This window comes from Mya arenaria, chromosome 9 (assembly GCF_026914265.1).
Source record: "Mya arenaria isolate MELC-2E11 chromosome 9, ASM2691426v1".
NCBI classification, from domain to species: domain Eukaryota; kingdom Metazoa; phylum Mollusca; class Bivalvia; order Myida; family Myidae; genus Mya; species Mya arenaria.
Window position 1 is genome coordinate 48676857 of NC_069130.1, and position 22062 is coordinate 48698918.

Sequence of the window (22062 nt, forward strand, 5' to 3'; positions counted from 1 at the left end):
GGTATTTTGACCAGTGTAGACCATTCAGGGTCTACACTGTTCGCTGCCGAGTCAGTAGGTAAGGTTTAAGGAATGACGTCACCATTACGTCATATGTACTTCCGTTGTGTATGACGTACTTCCGTTGTGTGGAAAATTCTCAATAAAAAAAAAATGTTCTTATGATTGATAGACATGTTTTCACATGCTCAATACACTGTAAATCAAACATATCATTATTCCTGAAACTTTTATACCTTAAGTATCTATTCTTGCTTGATTTATCATTTAAAGTAGAGATTAAAGCATAAACCGCTGCCCTATAGTTGAAAGGTCATTTTGGAAGAACTGTCATGGCGGACGGTGCAAATTTTAGAGTTTGTTTTTCAAGTGGTGATTTTTCTTAGGAATAACTTGACCCCCCTTTTGTATTGGCTTAAAAGTTAATTTAAAGCTTGTACTTTAAGAATATGTGGTTATCATAGCCTGCATTCGCTCGAAATGCCTTTAAATGTTGTCTAAAAATATAATTTTACATTGAATTATATAGGGAATAACAATGGTGGTGTGTAACCTTAAGTGCCCAAGCAGTGAACAGCGTATACGATGGGTCTACACTGGTCCTGTACAATTCTGACAGCGCTCTAAGAGTTAAATGGTTTAGTTATTGATTCTAGTCATTTATCAATCCAAGTATAGATTTATATATATATGTTTTGTGGAGATTCTCGCCAGTTCATGTTGTAACAGCGGTTTGATGCTAGTCAGATTTTATAGTCTAGTTATGATTCTTACCATGTCTAGCCAACTGTTTATATTATAATAGTAATTGCCATGTACATTTAATTGTAATACAACTTGATATTATTACACAGTCTATTTTAAAATAGTTTGTGCAATAATATCATGTTTTATTACTACAAAATGTATGCATTTTGAAAGTTTTGTTTAAAACATTTGCCAAAAATAAATTGTCTAAATGTTATTTGATTCACTTTTTCACTGGGTTATATTTGCAAAGTGTAAATATGAACTGCTTCCCTGGTGAACATACTGAGAATGCTCAAACCCAGGTCTTGCCCTTCAAAAGGATGCATTCTACAACTGAAATACATGTACAATGGCTGTTAAGCTAGCAGTTTAAACTTATTTAAGGCAGAAAGCTTGAATCTATATATCACACTGAATTCGTTTTAAAATAATTCACCTGAAATAAACATGAATATTGGATAATTCTGACATTTAAAAACAAGAGGGCCAAATTGCCCTGAATCGCTCACCTGTCATATATTGCACATTGGTTTGATAAGAAATCTGGATGGTTCAAAGTAGTTAAGGTTTTTTAGAAGTCTGGAATAAGCTAGGACTTATGGAGTATATCAAGTAAGAGGATGATATGTTGAACAGTGATAACATGGAGTCTGGTGAATGAACAACAAGAATTAGTTTAATTGCTTTTATTAATGAACTCAGTATTATAACAAGTGTTGGAAGTAACATATCTTTTAAAAATGTGTTAATTATTGTAGCGTAACAAAAAGCAAAAAAAAACGGTAGAGTAAGTTGCACACATTTTGATACTTTTATGCAGTTATAGAAATATGATGTTTTACATCAGAAATATGATACATGTAACACATATGTTTAATTCTAATGAAGCAATGAGTAGCTATCTGCAACAAAATAATAAAAATGACATTATTTCTTCAAATGCCCTATTTGTATGAAATATTGAATGTTGTAAGTATTAAAAAAGCATAATGAGGAGTTTAAAACAGTCATTACATATCAGATAGATTTACTGGACCACTTATTGCAAAGTTTTATATATGGTTTTACCTATGCCTGTTACCAAAAAGAACATAATGTAAATATTGCATTGCTGAATGAAAGTAGCCACCATTGTTTTAATTTTATGACGCAAAGAAGTTTGGATTTTACATAAGCCTTACTGAACGGTTTGTTGGCATTGAAAGTAAATTTATTTGAATGAAATGACAATGTTGACATTGAAGCAAGGGCAAGTATGATAGTTTTGCTTAGTTTTGTATTGTCAAGCTGAATGGATTTAGACATAAAATAGCATGATTAAAATTGTAATAAGAACTAGATGGATGTCGGCCGAACGCCAACAATGTCGAGCCCGTTGTTTCTTCTAACAGTAAGGTTAAGTAGGGAAGTTTTATTGACCTTGAAGTATGACCTTGACCTGTTTTTGATAGACATTTTGGCATTTGACCTTGAAGCATGGCCTTGACCTACTGATGGTCATGGTTCTTGCACCCGAAACACCACATTCTCATGTTGATCATTTGTGCAAAGTTATTTCAAAATATGTTGGTAAATAAGGAAGATATAGCCAGGACACCAGACATTTTGGCATTTGACCTTGAAGAATGACCTTGAGCTTTAACTAATAAACAGGGTTCTTGCACCCAACACACCGTCTTCTCATGTTGATCAGTTGTGCAAATTTATTTTAAAATCTGTAAATGAGGAAATTTTAGCCTGGACATGAGAAATTTTGGCATTTGACCTTGAACTGAGGGACATGGTTCTTGCACGTGACACATCGCCTTCTCGTGTTGATCATTTGTGCAAAGTTATTTCAAAATATATTGGTAAATGAGGGAGATATAGCTGGGACATGAGAAATTTTGGCATTTGACCATGAAGCAGAACCTTGATTTTTAACTAACAGACATGGTTCTTGCTTCCGACATACCGCCTTTTCATGTTGATCATTTGTGCAAAGTTATTTCAAAATATGTTGATAAATGAGGAAGATATAGCCTGGACATGAGAAATTTTGGCATTTGACCTTGAAGTTTGACCTTGACCTTGAACTGACGGACATGTTTCTTTCAGGTGATACATTGTCTTCTCATGTTGATCATTTGTGCAAAGGTATTTAAAAAAAATGTTGGTAAATGAGGAAGAAATAGCCGGGACACAAGAAATTTTGGCATTTTACCTTGAAGTATGTCCTTGACCTTGAAGTGACGGACATGGTTCTTGCACGCGACACATCGCTTTCACGTTGATCATTTGTGCAAAGTTATTTTAAAATTGGTTGGTCAATGAGAGTGATATAGCACAGACACAAAATTGACGGATTTACTGACTTACTTACTTACTAACGAACGGACACCGGACCGCCTTTGTGACAACTATATCGAGCTTCCGCAAGCGGGCTCGACAACAATGAATCAAAGTATACAAGCATTTGGCATTTTGTAACTAAAAATCAAAAGGTACAAGTATTTTGTTCAATGAAAATATGATTTAAAATATACAAACTTTTGCCAGTATTATAAGAGATAAATTTTTAATTAGTATGACATCAAAACTTATATATAGAAATCATTTATATGAATCAAGAATTAAACACTAGAGTTTTAAAAGTTGAAATGACAAAGTTGGCACAGAAGACAGGGCGTGTACACTTGTTCTGTTAAGTCTTTGAATGTGGCCGAGCTAAATAGGGTTTAGAAATACAAACATTTGACATCGCTAAAATTGTACCGGTAACTAGAACAATAATTTAAAATATACAAGCATTTGGCACTATGTAACTATAAATCAAACTAGAGATTGCTTTTTTGAAAAAGCGCATGTCTCCCCCATTGTGTGGTCGTAGGTGAGAAATAATCAATGATGGATCCCAAAATCAATAGGGGCCATCAACTAGTCATGACTAACTGGCATACCAAGTATGAAGTTCCTGGGTGTAAACGTTCTTGAGTTATTGAGCAGAAACCGGTTCTTCACCTCAAGGTCAGTGACCTTGACCTTTGACCAACTGATTGCAAAATCAACTAGACATCATGACCAACCTCACTTCAAAGTTTGGTGAACCTAGATCAAAGCATTCTCCTGATATTGCACGGAAATATTTTTTTACATTAGAGGTCACAGCGACGTTGACCTTTGACCTTGTGACCCCCCAAAATATAGGAGTTTTCTAAACCTCATGATCAACCTCCCTACCAAGTTTGGTGAACCTAGGTCAAACCATTCTCAAGATATTGAGCGGAAATGTTTTTTACATTGGGGGTCGCCGCGACCTTGACCTTTGACCTAGTGACCCCAAAAACAATAGGGATCTTCTACACCTCATGACCAACCTCCCTACCAAGTTTGGTGAACCTAGGTCAAACCGTTCTCAAGATTTTGAGCAGAAATGTTTTTTATATTGGGGGTCGCCGCGACCTTGACCTTTGACCTAGTGACCCCAAAAACAATAGGGATCCTCTACACCTCACGACCAACCTCCCTACCAAGTTTGGTGAACCTAGGTCAAACCATTCTCAAGATATTGAGCGGAAATGTTTTTTACATTGGGGGTCGCCGCGACCTTGACCTTTGACCTAGTGACCCCAAAAACAATAGGGATCCTCTACACCTCACGACCAACCTCCCTACCAAGTTTGGTGAACCTAGGTCAAACCATTCTCAAGATATTGAGCGGAAATGTTTTTTACATTGGGGGTCGCCGCGACCTTGACCTTTGACCTAGTGACCCCAAAAACAATAGGGATCCTCTACACCTCACGACCAACCTCCCTACCAAGTTTGGTGAACCTAGGTCAAACCATTCTCAAGATATTGAGCGGAAATGTTTTTTACATTGGGGGTCGCCGCGACCTTGACCTTTGACCTAGTGACCCCAAAAACAATAGGGATCTTCTACACCTCATGACCAACCTCCCTACCAAGTTTGGTGAACCTATGTCAAACCATTGTCAAGATATTGAGCGGAAATGTTTTTTACATTGGGGGTCGCCGTGACCTTGACCTTTGACCTAGTGACCCCAAAAACAATAGGGATCTTCTACACCTCATGACCAACCTCCCTACCAAGTTTGGTGATCCTAGGTCATGCGGTTTTCCAGTTATCGATCGGAAACGAAGTGTGACGTACGGACGGACTGACGGACTACCGGACTGACGGACATGGCAAAAACAATATGTCTCCCCCAGAGAGGGGGAGACATAAATATACAAGCATTTGACACTATGTAACTATAAATCAAAATGTACAAGCATTTGACACTATGTAACTATAAATCAAAATATACAAGCATTTGACACTATGTAACTATAAATCAAAATATACAAGCATTTGACACTATGTAACTATAAATCAAAATATACAAGCATTTGACACTATGTAACTATAAATCAAAATGTACAAGCATTTGGCACTATGTAACTATAAATCAAAATGTGCAAGCGTTTGGCACTATGTATGTAACTATACAGGGCTATTTATCTTGTATATTATAATCTTTTTATCTTGTATATTATAATCTTAAGTTTTGAAGTCGCAGGCCATCAAAACTTTTTTAGAAACCATGTTAAATGTATGAAAGATGATACCTAAGGGTTTTTGAAGTCAGATGGTTATACTTGCTAATCTTTCAAAAGGTCATCATTTATTTAGCCCTGGTAATACATGTAAACATAAATGGCTATAAACTATGTATTAAGAAATGTTAAACTCTCCAAAGTTTAGAAGAGTTGTGTATCGAATGTACAGAAACTATAAAAATCACAATAACTATTTCAACAGCATACTTTGGTTTATGTATGTGTAACTGGTGAGAAGTTGACAGTGGTGAATATATTAAGGTATGGTAGTTCGTGGACACCCCTGATTGTTTTAAACTTGTTTAGTGTGAAACATTAGTTATGCAATATGTTTAAAATTTTAATATTTAAAGTTTTCCTGTACCGAATTGAAATTGTTAATAAATATATAAATTCATTTATGCCAAAGTCAATTAACTGATACAGTTAAAAAAATTAATGGTATTTTTTGTACTTGCCATAAAAGTGTAACCCTTTTTGACCCACCAGTGATATTGACCTTATTTTTCATGGGCGAGAAAATTTGTCAATGTATGTTTTAATTTTCAAGAAGAAACTATGAAGAAATGGCAAAGTAATGTTACATTTTCTTAAATAATTTTGAATATTTAACTCTTTAAGTAATCTTTTGTATGACTTGAACAGAATTTATTTGCAGGATTATAAAGCTGTTGCCATGATCATTGTATGTTGATATTTAGAAGGGAAAGTATGAAGAAGTAGCAACTATTATGGCCATCAAAAAGGCCCAATGTTTGACCTTCTATCCCCCTATTGACCTTGACCATAATAATTTTCCATGAACAACAGCTGTGTTCAGACGGGTTTCTGTTAACTGATTGAAGGAGAAGTATAAAGAAATGTCAATGTTATGGGTAATGTTAAGTTTTCGTGCTGATGTTGACCTTTTGACTATTGTGATGACCGATATGGAATTCAAAAGTTGTGATTGGAATTTCCATTTAGCTCTAAGTTAATCTTTAACAGGATGCAGAGGCCGGGTTAAGTGGTAAAGCCCCTTAACACTTTATAGAATAGTCAAGCTAAAAATGCAAAGAAGGTTTTTTATATCATTGACCCATCTTTACACTTAATCTTTCATTCAATGATGAATCATTTTTTTATTAGTTTAACAATGAACTTTCCCGAGACAATTGCGTCTGTGTTTAGTAGGATTTCATCTTCCAGTTGGTGAATTGATAATTGTTCAAGATCACTGAAAGTGTCCTGAAGGACTTGCTTGTTTACAACATATTCCCTGTTGTCACAGGTGATGATGGCCTTCAGTTGATTTTTGACACTTGAAGTTCTGAACTTCCTTTTGCAGTGGGAACATGTGAATGTTGGCAAGTCTTCATTGTACGTCACCTCTTGATGGCATCCAAAACATGTGGATGTACTGGAGGCTTGTACACTTTCAATTTCTTTCTTTCCCTCCAGTATTTCCTCCCCGGCATTTTGTGTTACATTTTCAAGATCATCATGGAGGGTAATGTGAGAGTCTGTGCTAGTGCAGGGGTGTAGAAATGGGCCGGGAGCCGGTAAAATAACCCGGTTACTTTAGCATCTCTACCCGGCTAATTTCCCCACATCAACAAAAATAAAATCTGTTATTTTTTGTCATGTCTGTTCTGTTTACATCCGTTTAAAACCTTGATTGTTGATATTGTTTATTTTGCTTTCCGCGCGTTCCGACTACACTACAGCATTAGCTCGATACATGACGTCATTAGTCGCATCCCCCTCTGGGATGTTTTTCAAGTATTAGGTTTGGGTTTCCCAGTGTTCCGAATACAATAACATTAGCTCGATACATGACCTTATTAGTCGCATCCCCTCTGCGGATGTTTTGAAATTAATGATTTGCGAAGCAATGGAGGGTGAAATAAAAAAATAATTCCAGACACAAAAAAGCGTAGTAAGTATGCAACATGAGCGTGTCTGGCCTTCTGTTAGTCCTATTACCATTTACGCAACAGTAAATTTTATATACGCGTGTTAAACTTAACCAGGTGTAAACAAAATGAACAAGCTTGCGGTGATGTCACTGCTAAAAATAATCCATTATTTTGATGAATTTTACATGTACGTTGGCTGAAATTTAGTACGCTAATGTCACAAAGTGTCCAGATATTTCTTTGGTTATTAAAATGGAATAAGTTAGCTGCAGGTGAAATATCTAAAACCACAGAAAATGAAGTTAGATGTTTAATTTTCAGAGATTAATAGTGATTCAGTGGCTGAAAGTATATAATTGGTAGAGAAGAAATTACATATATTATTAGGAGGGAATAGCTAGCAAATGTCAAGGCATGTGGTCTGGAATGTTATAATATTATAATATTATCCTGAATCTGAATTTGACAGTAGTTTGGTTCATTAGTTAGCCCTCACTGGTGGGTGGGGGGATAGTACTCAGTTTCAGTATCATATTATAGTACATTTATGTTAAGGTTCCCTGTTACAAAATAAACATGCACCAGAAGACTAGAATGTTTGGTTAAAAAGGCTTAAATTCATCCCACAAGGGGCGTTGCCCCCTTGACCCTAACAGGGGGAGGACACCCAGACCCCCCCGCCTACTTTTAGGATATTCCCTGCTACTTGAATTAATTTCTACACCCCTGCTAGTGGACAGTGTTTTCTCTCCCATGAATTCTCTTACTGTGACGTCTTCCCACCTATTCGTTCGGCCTATTGCTACTTTTTCAATGTCCTCATTCCAGATTGCTAGATGTATTGAATCGGTCTCATCCGCGATTCTGATTGTCATTTTTGTCAACTTTTCGGACACTTTCACTGGAGTTGATACCTGTACAACCTTGGCAACAACATGGACCTGAAATGGAAGTATTGCTTGATGTATTAAATTTCTATTTTTGTAGTTGTATACATGCATAGAGTGGTGTTGGGTTGGATATATGTCTGACTGTTTGGGTAATTTTTTATAACATTTATATGTATGGTATAAGAAGAGATTTTCTTACAGCAAAGAAGGTAGTGTGTTTTCTGTGTTATTAGCATGTTTTGCAGTGTTACATCATATCATAAGCAGTCTATTTTCCAGAAGTATAGTCAATACCATGTAGTTTTAATAATTTAATTCATGAATGCAACTGGTAGTTATGCAATGATTTGTTTGAGATGAAATTCAACTGAAATAGTAATTAAACAAGAAATGTCACAGTAAGTGACGAATGCCACAGAATGTGACATTGACCTATTAATAAGGTCAGTATATGAAAAGGTTACAGTCCGGACACAACCACATACACTTATTTTTTTATATGCAGCATTACATAGCAATCATATGATAAGTGTGACATTGACCTTGGAAATAGGGACATGGGTCTAGTGCGTGACACATCGTCTTTATTATATATGTCAAACACATGTGGCAAGTTATTTTAAAATCGGACCATTGATTTTCAATTCGGGGGCATAAAAATGACAAGAACAATGAAAAATTGAATTGGTGAATCACTGATCACTTTCGATAACAGTTTTGAGCCATTTTGAAGTAATATGATTCGAAAATGCTTTTAAATGACAAAGGGATTAAGAGAAATGGAACAGACATGGTTAGGCAATAAGTCAGGGTTCCCGTTGTCTGTTACACATGGGGGATTCATAAACCCTACTTGGGGAATTTTGTACCTCATATATGGAAATAAAGGAAACACTGTGATAAATGGTGAAATCTTAAGATTAATTTTCCCCCATATGAGGCGTTCTGGGAACCCTGTATGTCGGGTTACAGTGCTGAACTTGAAATGTTTATAACATAAAATTTACCTTTTCCCACACTGGTGCTTCTTTGACAACATTCAGTGTCATCTTTTTTCCAACATCTTCAGGTGGTTGTGAAGTGAAGTTCAGCTTTCGACTTGGTTTTGTAATTTTGGACTGATAAGTGTATTTCAAGTCAAAGTTTCCAGGTTTCTTGTATGATGGCATTGTAGCCATTTGCTGGAGGCACACTTGTGTTCTACAAAAAAAGGAAAAGGATTAGAGCATGTGTTTGGATGTAAATTTTTGACAGAATGCAGTTTCTGACAATGTGCATTTTTCGTTTTTTCTTTTGATATTCACAAAGAAGTTACTGCAGGTTAAATCGGTAGTTACTGAGCAACTAACCAACAATATACTTTAATACCAAAACATTAGTTTACCTAAATACATGTCTACAAGTTTTTGACAATTTCTGTTTTGTTCCTCTCACGTGCGATATCTGCATGTGCGATAACCATATTGACAAATTTATTAGTAGCAACAGGTGTTTTTGCCCAAAATGTATTGACTCCTAAACTGGTTGTTGGTGAATGTTTGTGTTCGGGTAATTATGTCATGCTGTTTTATTTCAAAATATTTTTTTATTCTTTATACCATAACATCCAAGTGTTTCATCGGTGGGGAATTTTAAAGTTAATTAAAATATAATTTGTCAAATCCACTGAAAAACGATTTGTTGGAAACTGCTTCTACTTCAGTATTCATTTAAACGCTGAGGAAATATAAAGACACCTGTTATTTTGTATGTTGACTGACATTTCATATTTACACTTAACAACTTTTCTAACGCTACCAGTAGCATTTTTGCAATAACTTTAAAACTACTTGTGATAATTGTGTGAAATTTTCAGAACAGTTAAAGAAATATATTAGACAGTGGTTGGTAGAAGACAAACTACAAACGTTTCCATATTTTGAAGATTTGTATTTTATTCGATGTAACCCCCACTTTACAAAGTCACAAAATTTATTGATTGATAAAATTACTAATAAAAATAAAGTCCTTTGAATGCTAACAATACAATTAGCAGTAGATTAAATAAACATACATGTAAATTGTTATAACCATCTTTGAATAACATCAATGTAAAGACACGTGTCATTCTGATACATTGAATGAAGCGTAACAACACACAGTCCACCGTGTTTGGCACACTGAACTAAATTGTGAAAGTGTACTTAAATCACCACCTTTAAAGCTTTTTTCAAGCTCGATTACATTAAAGATGAAGTGTTTATGTCATGTACTCTTGGGGTAACGATTATTTAGTACTTTGTATGATTTCCATTACCACATATGCTTGGATGACGCCAGCATCGACTGTGCATGGACAAAATGTAATTTCGACAAGTGGCCTGAGAAACATGGTTCCCACTCCTCAATTCAAAAGCGAGAGTATATGCCCTGTGCTGCTGCAACATTATAGTATACCCTGATAATGCTTGTTCTAAATGAAAAATAGCTTTACTATATGCTGACATATAATAATAGTGTTACTTAAGTTGAATGATCATTTTTATTCTTCAAAATCATATATTTTTAAGTTTCAAAAGAGTGTCTGGCTTAGCCAAATGGTGTCGGGGTTGGACGAAATAACTCGCAAATTTTATTCTTTTTTCCCTACTTATTACTGATTAATACAGAGTGCAGATATCTCAGACTGTTTCGGCGATATATTGATGCGGCTAATGCCGACACCCATTAATATATTGTATTGATGAAGTGAAGTTTGGTGTAAAACGATATTTTGCGTTAAAGTGTTTACCCGAATTTACTCTTTCCACTAAGGCCACACCAAATTAATTTCTAGTTCATCGGATTTCCCGCATGAGTTTTTTTCAAAGTAAAAAAAATAATTTTTATTTGAAATTTGCCTCCGCCCGCATCATTAAGAAGATGTCACAATATATTTTTTGGAGCTGGCATTTTTTTCGCCATTTCGAACAACTATCGCCTATATTTGTTACAATTTTAGTGCTTTGCAACCTTAATTCGATTAGTTGTACATCGGTCAACCAAATGTATCCAGAAGCAAGATGGCTGCCCCCATGTGAATCGTTTTTCGTGATCATAAATAGTCTCTTTACATGCATTTTATCGTATTCAACCTACCGAAATGTAAAATAATTGACTAGTTTGACAAGCATACCATAGGTTTACTGTGTAAACGGCTGGGTTTCTTAGCCAATGCATTTGATCGACATTAAAAATACTTAAACTGAGCTTATTAATACAGTTATCATTATAAGAATAAACTGATGTCATTTAAGTTTTCATAGCAATGCATATTTGTGAATAATTTACAAGTTTGCCCACAAGTTGTTTAAGGAAGAAATTGAGTCATCTTTGGCACTGGTGTTTTCATCGCCACTCGCGGAATCATCCAAGAGAACATTTTAGTTATAATGCAAAAACAATTCAAAATACTTCCAATGGAACTGCAAATGCCTCTTGCAAAATACAATATGCACATTTGTAGCAAGTTGCATTATTCCAGAGAACATATAAAATTTTGCAAAACTTGATATTTTAAGCCACTAAAATTCAGTGCAAATATTCATGAAAACAATGTTTACTCTCAACACAATGCCAGTCAACTCAGTGTACCTAAATCATCAACAGGAACTTGTCTAATTGGATTTTGATGAATATGGTTGTATGTAATCTAAATACCCTTATTAGTGGGTCAAAATTTGCACGAACTTATAGGATACATTGATAAAGAACGTAATGCTATAAAATTAAGAACATTTAAGACTTACTTCGCATTTTCCATGTCTCTGAAAGCATGGTGACTTTCTGCTCTCCAAGAAACAAGGGTTTTGTAACCTGTTTCTGTTTGTACTGTCCGACAAAGAACTGACTTCCATTTCTGCTCGTTTTAAGAGGCGACACTTTGTGAATATAACCAACAACGTCAGGACAACTCTCTGGTTTCTTGTTTGTTTGCGCCATTGTTTTGATAGCAAAACGTTTGCGGGAAACCGATTTACTCAGTAACTACAGACAACGCGAAAACTTTTTCTTCTTCACAGGACATTGCGACAGGTAAACACTGAAAGTTTACCTGTCGCACCAAATTTTTACCTGTCGCAATGTTACAAACAGTATTCAGTTACATCAGCCTAAACCTTGATTTTAAGCCTCTTTGTTAAATAAGTTTTGTAATTTCCCATTATAACAGGTTTAGATCATTTTGGTTAGATTTGTCTTACAGTACAATAATAAATTACAAAAAAAAAGCCAAACATAATGTAAAAAAATCAATATTCGGATCTTATAAATGTCATAATTTTTTTCTTCCAAAAAAAACTCATCTGGTTCGTCTACCCATGGAACAGCTAGATCTTACTCTTTTTATTCATCTTTAAATTAAAGATACAATACGGTTAAAAAATGTAACGAATTGTACTACTAGTCAAACTCAGGCACAACATTTATGCAAAAACGAAAGTAGAGTTCTTGTTATTGGCAATGTTAAACAGAGCGGAAAGAAAGTCAGCTCGGTATATTAATCATCATATTTAAATTAACATGATTGCCGGGAACCACTACATAAGAATTTTGTAATTTCCGAACATTTCCGTAAAATAAAAGTATAAGAGTACGAGCTGAAATCGGAACCTTAAGCCTTTTATCGGCTTTTACGGAAACATGTCGAAACGGGGTTTACAAATAGTGAAACACGGATTAACACGCTGAATAATCATGATATAAAAATAACTCTGAACATTTATTTAGAAACTGAAAGTAAATTTTCCGAAAATTAAACGGTGCTGACTTTAATTTTTCACCGGACATTGTGACCGACCAAAACAAAAGTTTCGTCGGTCAAAATTGAAATATACCGGACATGTCCGACGGACATTCGCATTGTCTGTAACTATTTTCTATAGTACTACGCTTAAAAAAGTAGGTCCAATGTTGGTCATGAGCAGTGGTCGAAACTAGTATTAGCCCGACAGCAAAAAACTAGTATTTTTTCTCTCGGATTAGTGTAAATTCTCTATATACAAGCCCAACTTAAAAGTGACGAAAATAATTCCTAAAATGGTTTATCACTAGTTACAAGGGAAATCACAGGTTGTTAAAAGGTCATTGGTTGATGAAGGAAGTCACTGGATGCTAAAAAAATCACTGGTTGCTACGTTGTTTAAGTATATTGTTGACTAACAACGCATGAGGGACGACCCATGATGGACGACAGACAAAAGGCGGTCACAAAAGCTCACCTTGTCACAAAGTGACTGGGGAGCTAGAAACCCATGACCCCTGGAACGTGGATAATTTTGAAGCTTAAGTTTGAACAATGTTGGTAGAGGTCTACTAAACAATGCTTCACGCCAAATATCTAAGACCTAAGCCTTGTGGTTTTGGAGAAGAATTGTTTTTAAGGTTTTACTATATACATATAAGGAAAACCAATGACCCCCCGGGGCGGGGTCATTTTTTACCCCAATGCCAAAGTTTGGACAATAAAGGTAGAGGTCCACTTAATGATGTATTATGCCAAATAGCTCTAGTCCTTGTGAATTCGGAGAGAATTTTTTTTAATGCTTCCATTATATACAAATATTGAAAACCTAAGCCTATGAACACGGGGCGTGGCCAATTTTGACCCCAGGGCTAAAGTTTGAACAATCTTAATAGTGGTCCGATAAACGATGCTTCATACCAAATATCTAAGGCCTTCGCCTTTTGGTTTCGGAGAAGAAGATTTTTTAAGTTTTCATCATATACATATATAAGGAAACCCATGACCGCCCGGGTGGGGCCATTTTTTGACCCCAGGGCCAAAGATTGAACAATATTGGTACAGGTCAACTAGATGATATATCATGCCAAATATCTAAGCTCTTGTCACTATTTGATTTTACGTGTGTATCTATATATGTATATTTGTTATTAATTGTTGTATGTGGCCCATTTTGAAAATTGGTATGTGTACTAAATATGTTATCCAGTTTAAATTAAGACGCAACTTGTCTTTGTGAGTTCGGAGAAGATTTTTTAAGTTTTCACTATAACACATATATATAGAGAAAACCCATCAGCCCCAAGGGCCATAATTTGAACAATCTTGGTAGAGGACCATTTGGTGATCCTACCTACCAAATATCAACGGCCTAAGCCTTGTGGTTTGGGAGAAGAAGAATTTTAAAGTTTTTCCTTTTGGTTGCCATGGCAACCAGAGTTCTGCATGGAATTGAATTCTTTGAACAACTTTGATAGAAGACCACCCAAAGGACATCCCTATGAAGTTTTATTAATATTGGCCCAGCGGTTAAGGAGGAGATGTCTTTTAAGTAAATTGTTGACGGACGACGCATGACGGACAAAAGGCGATCACAAAAGCTCACCTTGTCACAAAGTGACGGGTGAGCTAAAAAAATCCCTACCTACCGACCCATCTTTTTTTCAGCATGTTACAGGAAACGGACATATTTTTTTAGGCCTCATTGTATTTAATAAGTACAAAGAGGAACTTCAAGCGAATACTAAAACATTCTGCATTAATTATGAACATTCATTAAAGCTGAACTCTCACAGATTGTTTAGACAACATTTTTTTATAATTTGTATGGGAATGAGCCAATGTTTGCGTTAATATCTGTAAACCAGTAATATAAGACAGCTGACAAGATCAGATCACTTTTTATTCAAATTCTCGAAAATTGAAGTTTAATGGCTAAAAGTTAGTAACGCTTTAAGAAAAATGAGTTTTTCGGCAGTTCTTTGTGAGTAATCTTATATGATTGAATGATCAGCAATGTATTAATGCCTTTAGAAATCAGCTGATTCTGGGATACAAAATGAAATAAAGGTCAAAACTGTCAATATGTGAGAGTGCAGCTTTTAAGTCATCTAAATCGCATAACATGATTATAGTATGATTCATATGTTTACCTCTGTTAACAAATTTGGCTGTGTCGCAACGTTAAATGACAGCTTGTTCTGGAAATCCTTACAATTCATCATGACGCTGATCACTCCGTTAAAGTCACTGTCTTTGATGGAGGACACGGTCTTATAGCCATCAGGAGGCAGGAAACACTTGCCGATCTCCCAGTGGCTCGTACACCATTTGTCGGCATTTGTGTTCTTCCATGATGGTCCCGAAAACCTGTGATGTTTGACTATTTCATCATGGACGCCTTTACAAATCCCGTTTGGACACGGAGAATACAGCTTTTGAGGGGAGTTATGAAATTTACAGTTTCTAGTACTGGTGCATATCCCACGAGTAGGGCAATTCAACACGTTCTCGGTGAAACATTGTGCACATGTTGCCCCGCCTGGAAGACCCTTAGATGTTCTGACGTTGTTATAGATGTCCTGGTGAACGCATGTCAGCACATCCTCTACCAGAGGCTGTAGACCCTCCTTGGTTATATTGAGGGCGAAGGCAGCCTTGACCCAGTTCTGTGCTTTCTTATCCTTCAATAATTGGCCATAAGTTGCCATTGTTTTGCCATGAGATTGTATTCATCACCTGGTAAAAGAAACAAGTCACTTGAGTATTGCTAATTAAATAATACAAAAGTCCCCTTAGTGTTCTTAATACAATGAGGACAATTTGAAATTACTAGCATAAATTTGAAAACACACACAATGTTTAAACAGCAGCCACATTTTTGTACAACACAAACTTAAAATATTGTTGGCCTGCATAATATCCCTATTGCCCTCTATCCGCATACAGCATTACACGAAGTTTTAATACTTCATTAATACGGAAAAGATCCAGTTAAAGAGAATGGCATATGCACTACTGTAGCAGCCAATTGTATCATAGATGCAATACAAAGCAGCTTTGATAATCTTAAAGTAACATTTACACTATTTATGTCGCCATGGTAACCACAATTTTGTCGAACAATGAATAAAATGATGTGCATGATATTCGGACAGACATCCCCTACGGTGAAATCGGTAGGGGATTATAATTATGCCTTAATATACAGCATAAAATTATTGAAGTTATAACCTTTGTAATGGTTCACCGTTATTATATTGTTTACCAAAATAAACAATTTAATGAGATGCAGTCGCAGAGCTCTTTGGTTTGGTAAATCCATACTAACAACCCTTAAACCAGCTTAGTATTCGAGACTATATTTTGTCTACGGGTCCAGCCCCTATAACCGCTGACTGATAATTTCCTTAATAAATGTACTGCAGATTTTAAAAATACTGTCATCCCATTGGGCAAAAATATAATTTCAACCACCAATCGCAGATTCGATGAATATATATAAATTTATTTTAACTCGATAATGTGACGAAAGATTAACTTATAGAATCACTCCCGAGTCTGTTTCCTGGGCAGAAACAATTACTATGTCCTTTCTGAGAGGTCATGAGAAAGAACCCCTGATGGGGATCGAACCCACAACCTCTTGAGTGAGAGACGGACACCTATACCACTAGACCACTCTCAAGGGGTCGCAGGCTTGACTCCCATGCTGGCCTACCGAGCCTATAGTATCAGGTAATCACCAAAAAAGGTAAATGAAATGATAAAACTATGTTTCATTCACTATATTTCAGTATATGTGTAGATGCATTGTTATAATACAGTATTATTCATTGTATTATTTAAAGTTATCCTTCTTACCCGATTTATATGTTTATCGAATAACATTTATGTAAATTTTTGTTCTATAAGACTGTACTGTATGCACAGTGGCTTGATGACAAAGGCTCATTAAAGTCACAATAAATAATTTCAACTAGCCAAAATTATATTTTATACATACTAAAACAATTATATCACCAAAATAATACATTGCCATAAACATAAAACGAGATTTGACAAAGTTCAAAAATACCCTATACTGTAATGTGAAACAAATGAAGAATGTTCGCCCGGCGAAAATGTAAACAAAGACCAATTCTCGTCGAAAATTATAACTTCTTCGTAAGCTACAAACAAAATACCTGGCTCATATATGCAGTGGCCCGTTATATATACGTTAAAACCGGTATTCTTGTCGAGAGTAACAGTATATGACGAAAATGCTTCAAAATGCGAATTATCACAAGCGCTAGGCAGACATTGTTCTGTCAAAATGCCGTGGTACCCAGCTCTCCTTCACCGATTAGCGAAAGCGGCCGAAGGGCGGGAACCACTGGAACACTCAACGCTTTTCCGATGTTTCCCGTCCTTCGGCCGCTTTCGCTAATCGGGTACTACGTCATTTTGACAGAACAATGTCTGGCTAGCGCTTGTGATAATTCGCATTTTGAAGCATTTTCGTCGTATACTGTTTCTCTCGACAAGAATACCGGTTTTAACGTGTATATAACGGGCCACTGCATATATGAGCCAGGTATTTTGTTTGTAGCTTACGAAGAAGTTATAATTTTCGACGAGAATTGGTCTTTGTTTACATTTTCGCCGGGCGAACATTCTTCACTTGTTTCATATTACAGTATAGGGTAGTCCACCTAAATGGCCGTCAACCAGTCTTTTGACAATTTTTAGACTATGGCAGACTGGTGACGTCCACCATCCCAGCAAAAAGTAGCAAACGGGCCTTGCGCAGAGGATCCTCGCGGCCACAATTTTTAAATTATCTTTGTTATAAATTCAAATTTCTACGAAAATATCATTGCCTACTATCAAACACACATTTATTAATGTCATTATGCCAAAAAAACATGTTCAGATACCATAATGCACTTACATGCATCGATTGTATCCATTAATCTGTAAATCTAGGACAAATCTGACAGGTTGTGTACATGTATGAAACGGGGGAGAGGATTTCGAATATGTTGGTCGTTAATAGGCTCGGTTAAATAACACTATTAAAATGCAACCATTTCAATGCGCTGAACGCTAACGTGTTTGATGGGTCAAGTTGGGAGAAGTTGATGATGATGATGTTCGTGATGATGATGATGATGATGATGATTAGGTATCACCATTTTTGAACACTGTTGCGTTGCTCTGCACAATACATAGAAAAGGGAGGATAACTGTGACTGCGCACAGGGTTAACCATCATTGACGGATGGGTACAAATTTATTCGATAAAAATCAACATGTATAAAAAATGGTGGACTGCTACGCTCATTTCGTGACCCAGAGTATATTTATGTGAAAATAACGACTCTAACGACAAATCCAACCCAGTTAAGATCACTGTTAGGTATATTTGTAACAATTATATCATTATTAATCAACATCGATGCATAATATTACTATATATTCTTTCGCCCAGTGTTAAATGGTAGAGAGTTGTAGGGTTACAGGGATACACATGAAATGTCAAAATAATAAAAAAGTATCCCTGATCGCTCATTATTGTAGCTACAGTATAGGGTATTTTTGAATTTTGTCAAATCTCGTTTTATGTTTATGGCAATGTATTATTCTGGTGATATAATTGTTCAAGTATGTATAAAATATAATTTTGGCTAGTTGAAATTATTTATTGTGACTTTAATGAGCCTTTGTCATCAAGCCACTGTGACTGTATGTTTCTTTGTATATGTTCTGATTATCATGTGTCACTTCATATTGGAGGAAATAAAGAATCTCCCTCCCTACTTTTTGACATGACATTTGATGACAGGTTAGAATAATTAATGGTAAATGCGATTATGTTAAAAAATATTGTAATAAATTACTGCATTGACATTTTGACTTAGTCCAAATAATTGTACGTTGACAGATTTTTTTTAGATTTTTGATATGGCAAATCCTTCACGTACAAATTGTTTAGTATCAAAAGTGGGTAGTTGTTCCGATCAGGATTCCGGGTTAAAGCATATAGCGTCTATAAAATATCATAAAAACAAGAAATATTACCAGATAATGTTATTTTATATTAGTTCCGTACACAAAAAATAAATATCCAACTTATAATTATGAGTTTGACGGCTTTTCTTCATTTCATTCTGTCGAAACATAACGATATATACATGAAGGGCACCTGCAAGGCTTCAGGGCACAGTTTTAAATCGCTCGGAACATTTCGGCCATGGCCGAGTTGTTACGATTGTATAACGAGGTCTTTCTCGAAGCTTTGTCGGAGAGGCCGAGTTCTTACGATTGTAACGAGTTGTCCCCCTTCGGATAATTGTTGTCAGTGTCAGTCAACTTTCGTTTTGTTGGAAAGGTAAACAACTTGTTTTAATGCATGAAATGCTTGTTTAGTGCAAAATAACATTTCACTTACATGGTAAAAATATGAAAATAACTCTTTATGATCAATTTCAACCATAAAATACTTCACTTAAAAGAATTTCAATATTTTTGAAACACCCCCGTTTTTTGCACATTCCCGTTTAGACGTTAGGGATTGGAAGAATCCCGTATAACACGTCTATTATTTTAGACTACATTTTGACTCTGCAAAAGTGCATCTTTAATTGCTGTTTCATTCTCATAAACACTATGTATACATGTTAATCCACAAATAATATAATACAATGCAAGTGTATGCAAGTAATCATTCATAGTTTATCTTGTGAAATAACGTTTATTCGAAGTAGTTACCGATTTTAGGAATTCCTAAAGTTGTCATGGAACTGTCATTTGCGCCATTTTGAGGTATGATACATCGGTTCATTTTCAGAACATGAATGTTATTTATAACTTTTAATGTAATTTTAAACTGTCTTACAATGTTATTTGTTAATAGCAAATCGTAATTCAACAGATGCATCACATGATGCATTACTCTGAACTGATATGTATTTGAACTATTTTGTAACATCCGCGCGTTCCTCTAACCGAAGTCCAAGGTTATGAAAATTATTTTGATTGTGACTTTTGCAAATGAACCAAGGTCACAAAGCATTAAATTGATATTTCCATGACGACAGTTACTGCCCTTTGTTAATATTTGTATGTTGAACTCGATATTTATGCATAAAATTGTTGTTGTTTGCTCGACCGAAGTACTGCCTTCTAGGGTTAGGAATTCTAAGCACCGATGCCATTGGCTGGTAATTTCCTAAAGACTTTTTAATTGGTCAGAATTCCTAATTCCTAAAATCCAAACCGACTGTCGAGTATATAAGGCGGCGCAATCTGACAGGGTCCGCCCGGTTAGCTCAGTCGGTAGAGCGTTGGACTGTTAATCGGACAACCCGGGTTCGATTCCCGGGCGGACCAGGTCACTTCTGTTGTGATTGGTTATGAAATCCTTTCTACGACCATTCGCACTGTACCACTACTGTACCACTGCCCCTGGCATGTACAGAAGTTGTCAGTTCCTTGCAGAAGTGAAGGCACCTAGTACTGGTTCACCGCCCAGGATAGGTGTGCGGTGGTTGAACTGTTACTCTGGGACCCTTCAATGTGCTCACGCCGGGACCCGGAGTATAAACTACTAACACCACCACCAGTGGACAATTAATCGGACAACCCGGGTTCGATTCCCGGGCGGACCAGGTCACTTCTGTTGTGATTGGTTATGAAATCCTTTCTACGACCATTCGCACTGTACCACTGCCCCTGGCATGTACAAGAGTTGTCAGTTCCTTGCAGAGGTGAAGGCACCTAGTACTGGTTCACCGCCAGAATAGGTGTGCGGTGGTTGAACTGTCACTCTGGGACCCTTCAATGTGCTCACGCCGGGACCTGGAGTATAAACTACTAACACCACCAACACCACCACCAGTGGATATCTGGCGGACCAGGTCACTTCTGTTGTGACTGGTTATGAAATCCTTTCTACGACCATTCGCACTGTACCACTGCCCCTGGCATGTACAGAAGTTGTCAGTTCCTTGCAGAGGTGAAGGCACCTAGTACTGGTTCACCGCCAGAATAGGTGTGCGGTGGTTGAACTGTCACTCTGGGACCCTTCAATGTGCTCACGCCGGGACCCGGAGTATAAACTACTAACACCACCACCAGTGGATATCTTATATTTTTGATCACTCAACCATTTACATTCTTACACGACAAGATCTTAGAAATCCTAAAATGGCAACGCCATACGTAATTCCAAAACTGGTAGGCACTATTTAAACACCAACTAAATATATTCTACAGTTACATTGCAATTTAAAAGCTAATATTATTTATTTACTGAGAAGATAAAACGCTGATTATAATTACGCAGACATGAAAATAATAATTGTTTTGCTTCCAAAGAGACACTGCGTTGCGCCGCTATGAACCCGTTAATTTATGTGCATGTGTTTCATGTATATTTAAATAAGGGAGCCATAAATTAGACGTCTTCGGAAATGAAAGACTTTGTTGTTGTTTTTGACGAAATTGTTCCAACGGTCAATTAGAATAGAAGCCATCCTGACGAAGACAAAATGTGTTACAATATTAAGGACGTAGCGTGTTAATGGTATGAAGTTTTATTTCTGCAAATTAAAAGACTGTTTTATTTAAAAACGTTCATAAAATCATAATGTAAATGTGAATTTGAAGGCATTTTTTGTACTCAGGTGATCTAAAAAAAGTCAAATCACCCTTTTCATGCCTACAGCCTTTGAACTCTCACAGTCAGTGTTAATATCTAAATAATCATACATCAAATTGATGATTATGTGTTTCTATGATTCACAGCCTATAAATAGGTTTGCACTGGGATACCAATTAAGATGGTTTATCACAAAGGTGAATGAAAGAAATGGTTTCCTAATATAAAAAAACAACACAAAAAACATAACATTAAACATAAATTAAACCGAAATGCAATACTTTTGTCATATAGAATGACAATTCGTATAATATATGTACAATGTAACTACATGTATGATAATCAAGCCTTATTTAATATATTCATCACATTTGTGCAACCGTTATGGATGAATGAGTACAGTATTAAAACCAGTAGAATCCATAATTGTGTGCGATATAATCATAAAGTATTTTGTTAACTCTAAGCCGTATTCCCTTTATAAATTACTTATCTATTATTTTCCTCCTTTTTAAC

The 22062-nt window shown here is 36.0% G+C and overlaps 1 protein-coding gene and 1 non-coding gene across 6 annotated transcripts in view; one reads left to right on the forward strand and one right to left on the reverse strand.

Moving 5' to 3' along the window:
* Positions 1 to 22062, reverse strand: part of LOC128246686 (uncharacterized) — a 33545-nt gene that overhangs the window by 10673 nt on the left and 810 nt on the right. For 3 of the 5 annotated variants that reach the window (XM_052965026.1, XM_052965025.1, XM_052965024.1), the window contains exon 2: positions 15053 to 15638. In XM_052965026.1, the coding sequence (XP_052820986.1) occupies positions 15053 to 15610 (558 nt within the window). In that variant the 5' untranslated portion in view covers positions 15611 to 15638. Of the gene's footprint in view, positions 1 to 15052; positions 15639 to 19655; positions 19909 to 22062 lie in introns of those variants that run through there. The other 2 variants (XM_052965023.1, XM_052965027.1) reach the window with 2 other exon arrangements.
* On the forward strand, positions 20200 to 20276 carry Trnan-guu (transfer RNA asparagine (anticodon GUU)). Its single transcript has one exon. It is a non-coding gene; the product is annotated as a tRNA-Asn (tRNA).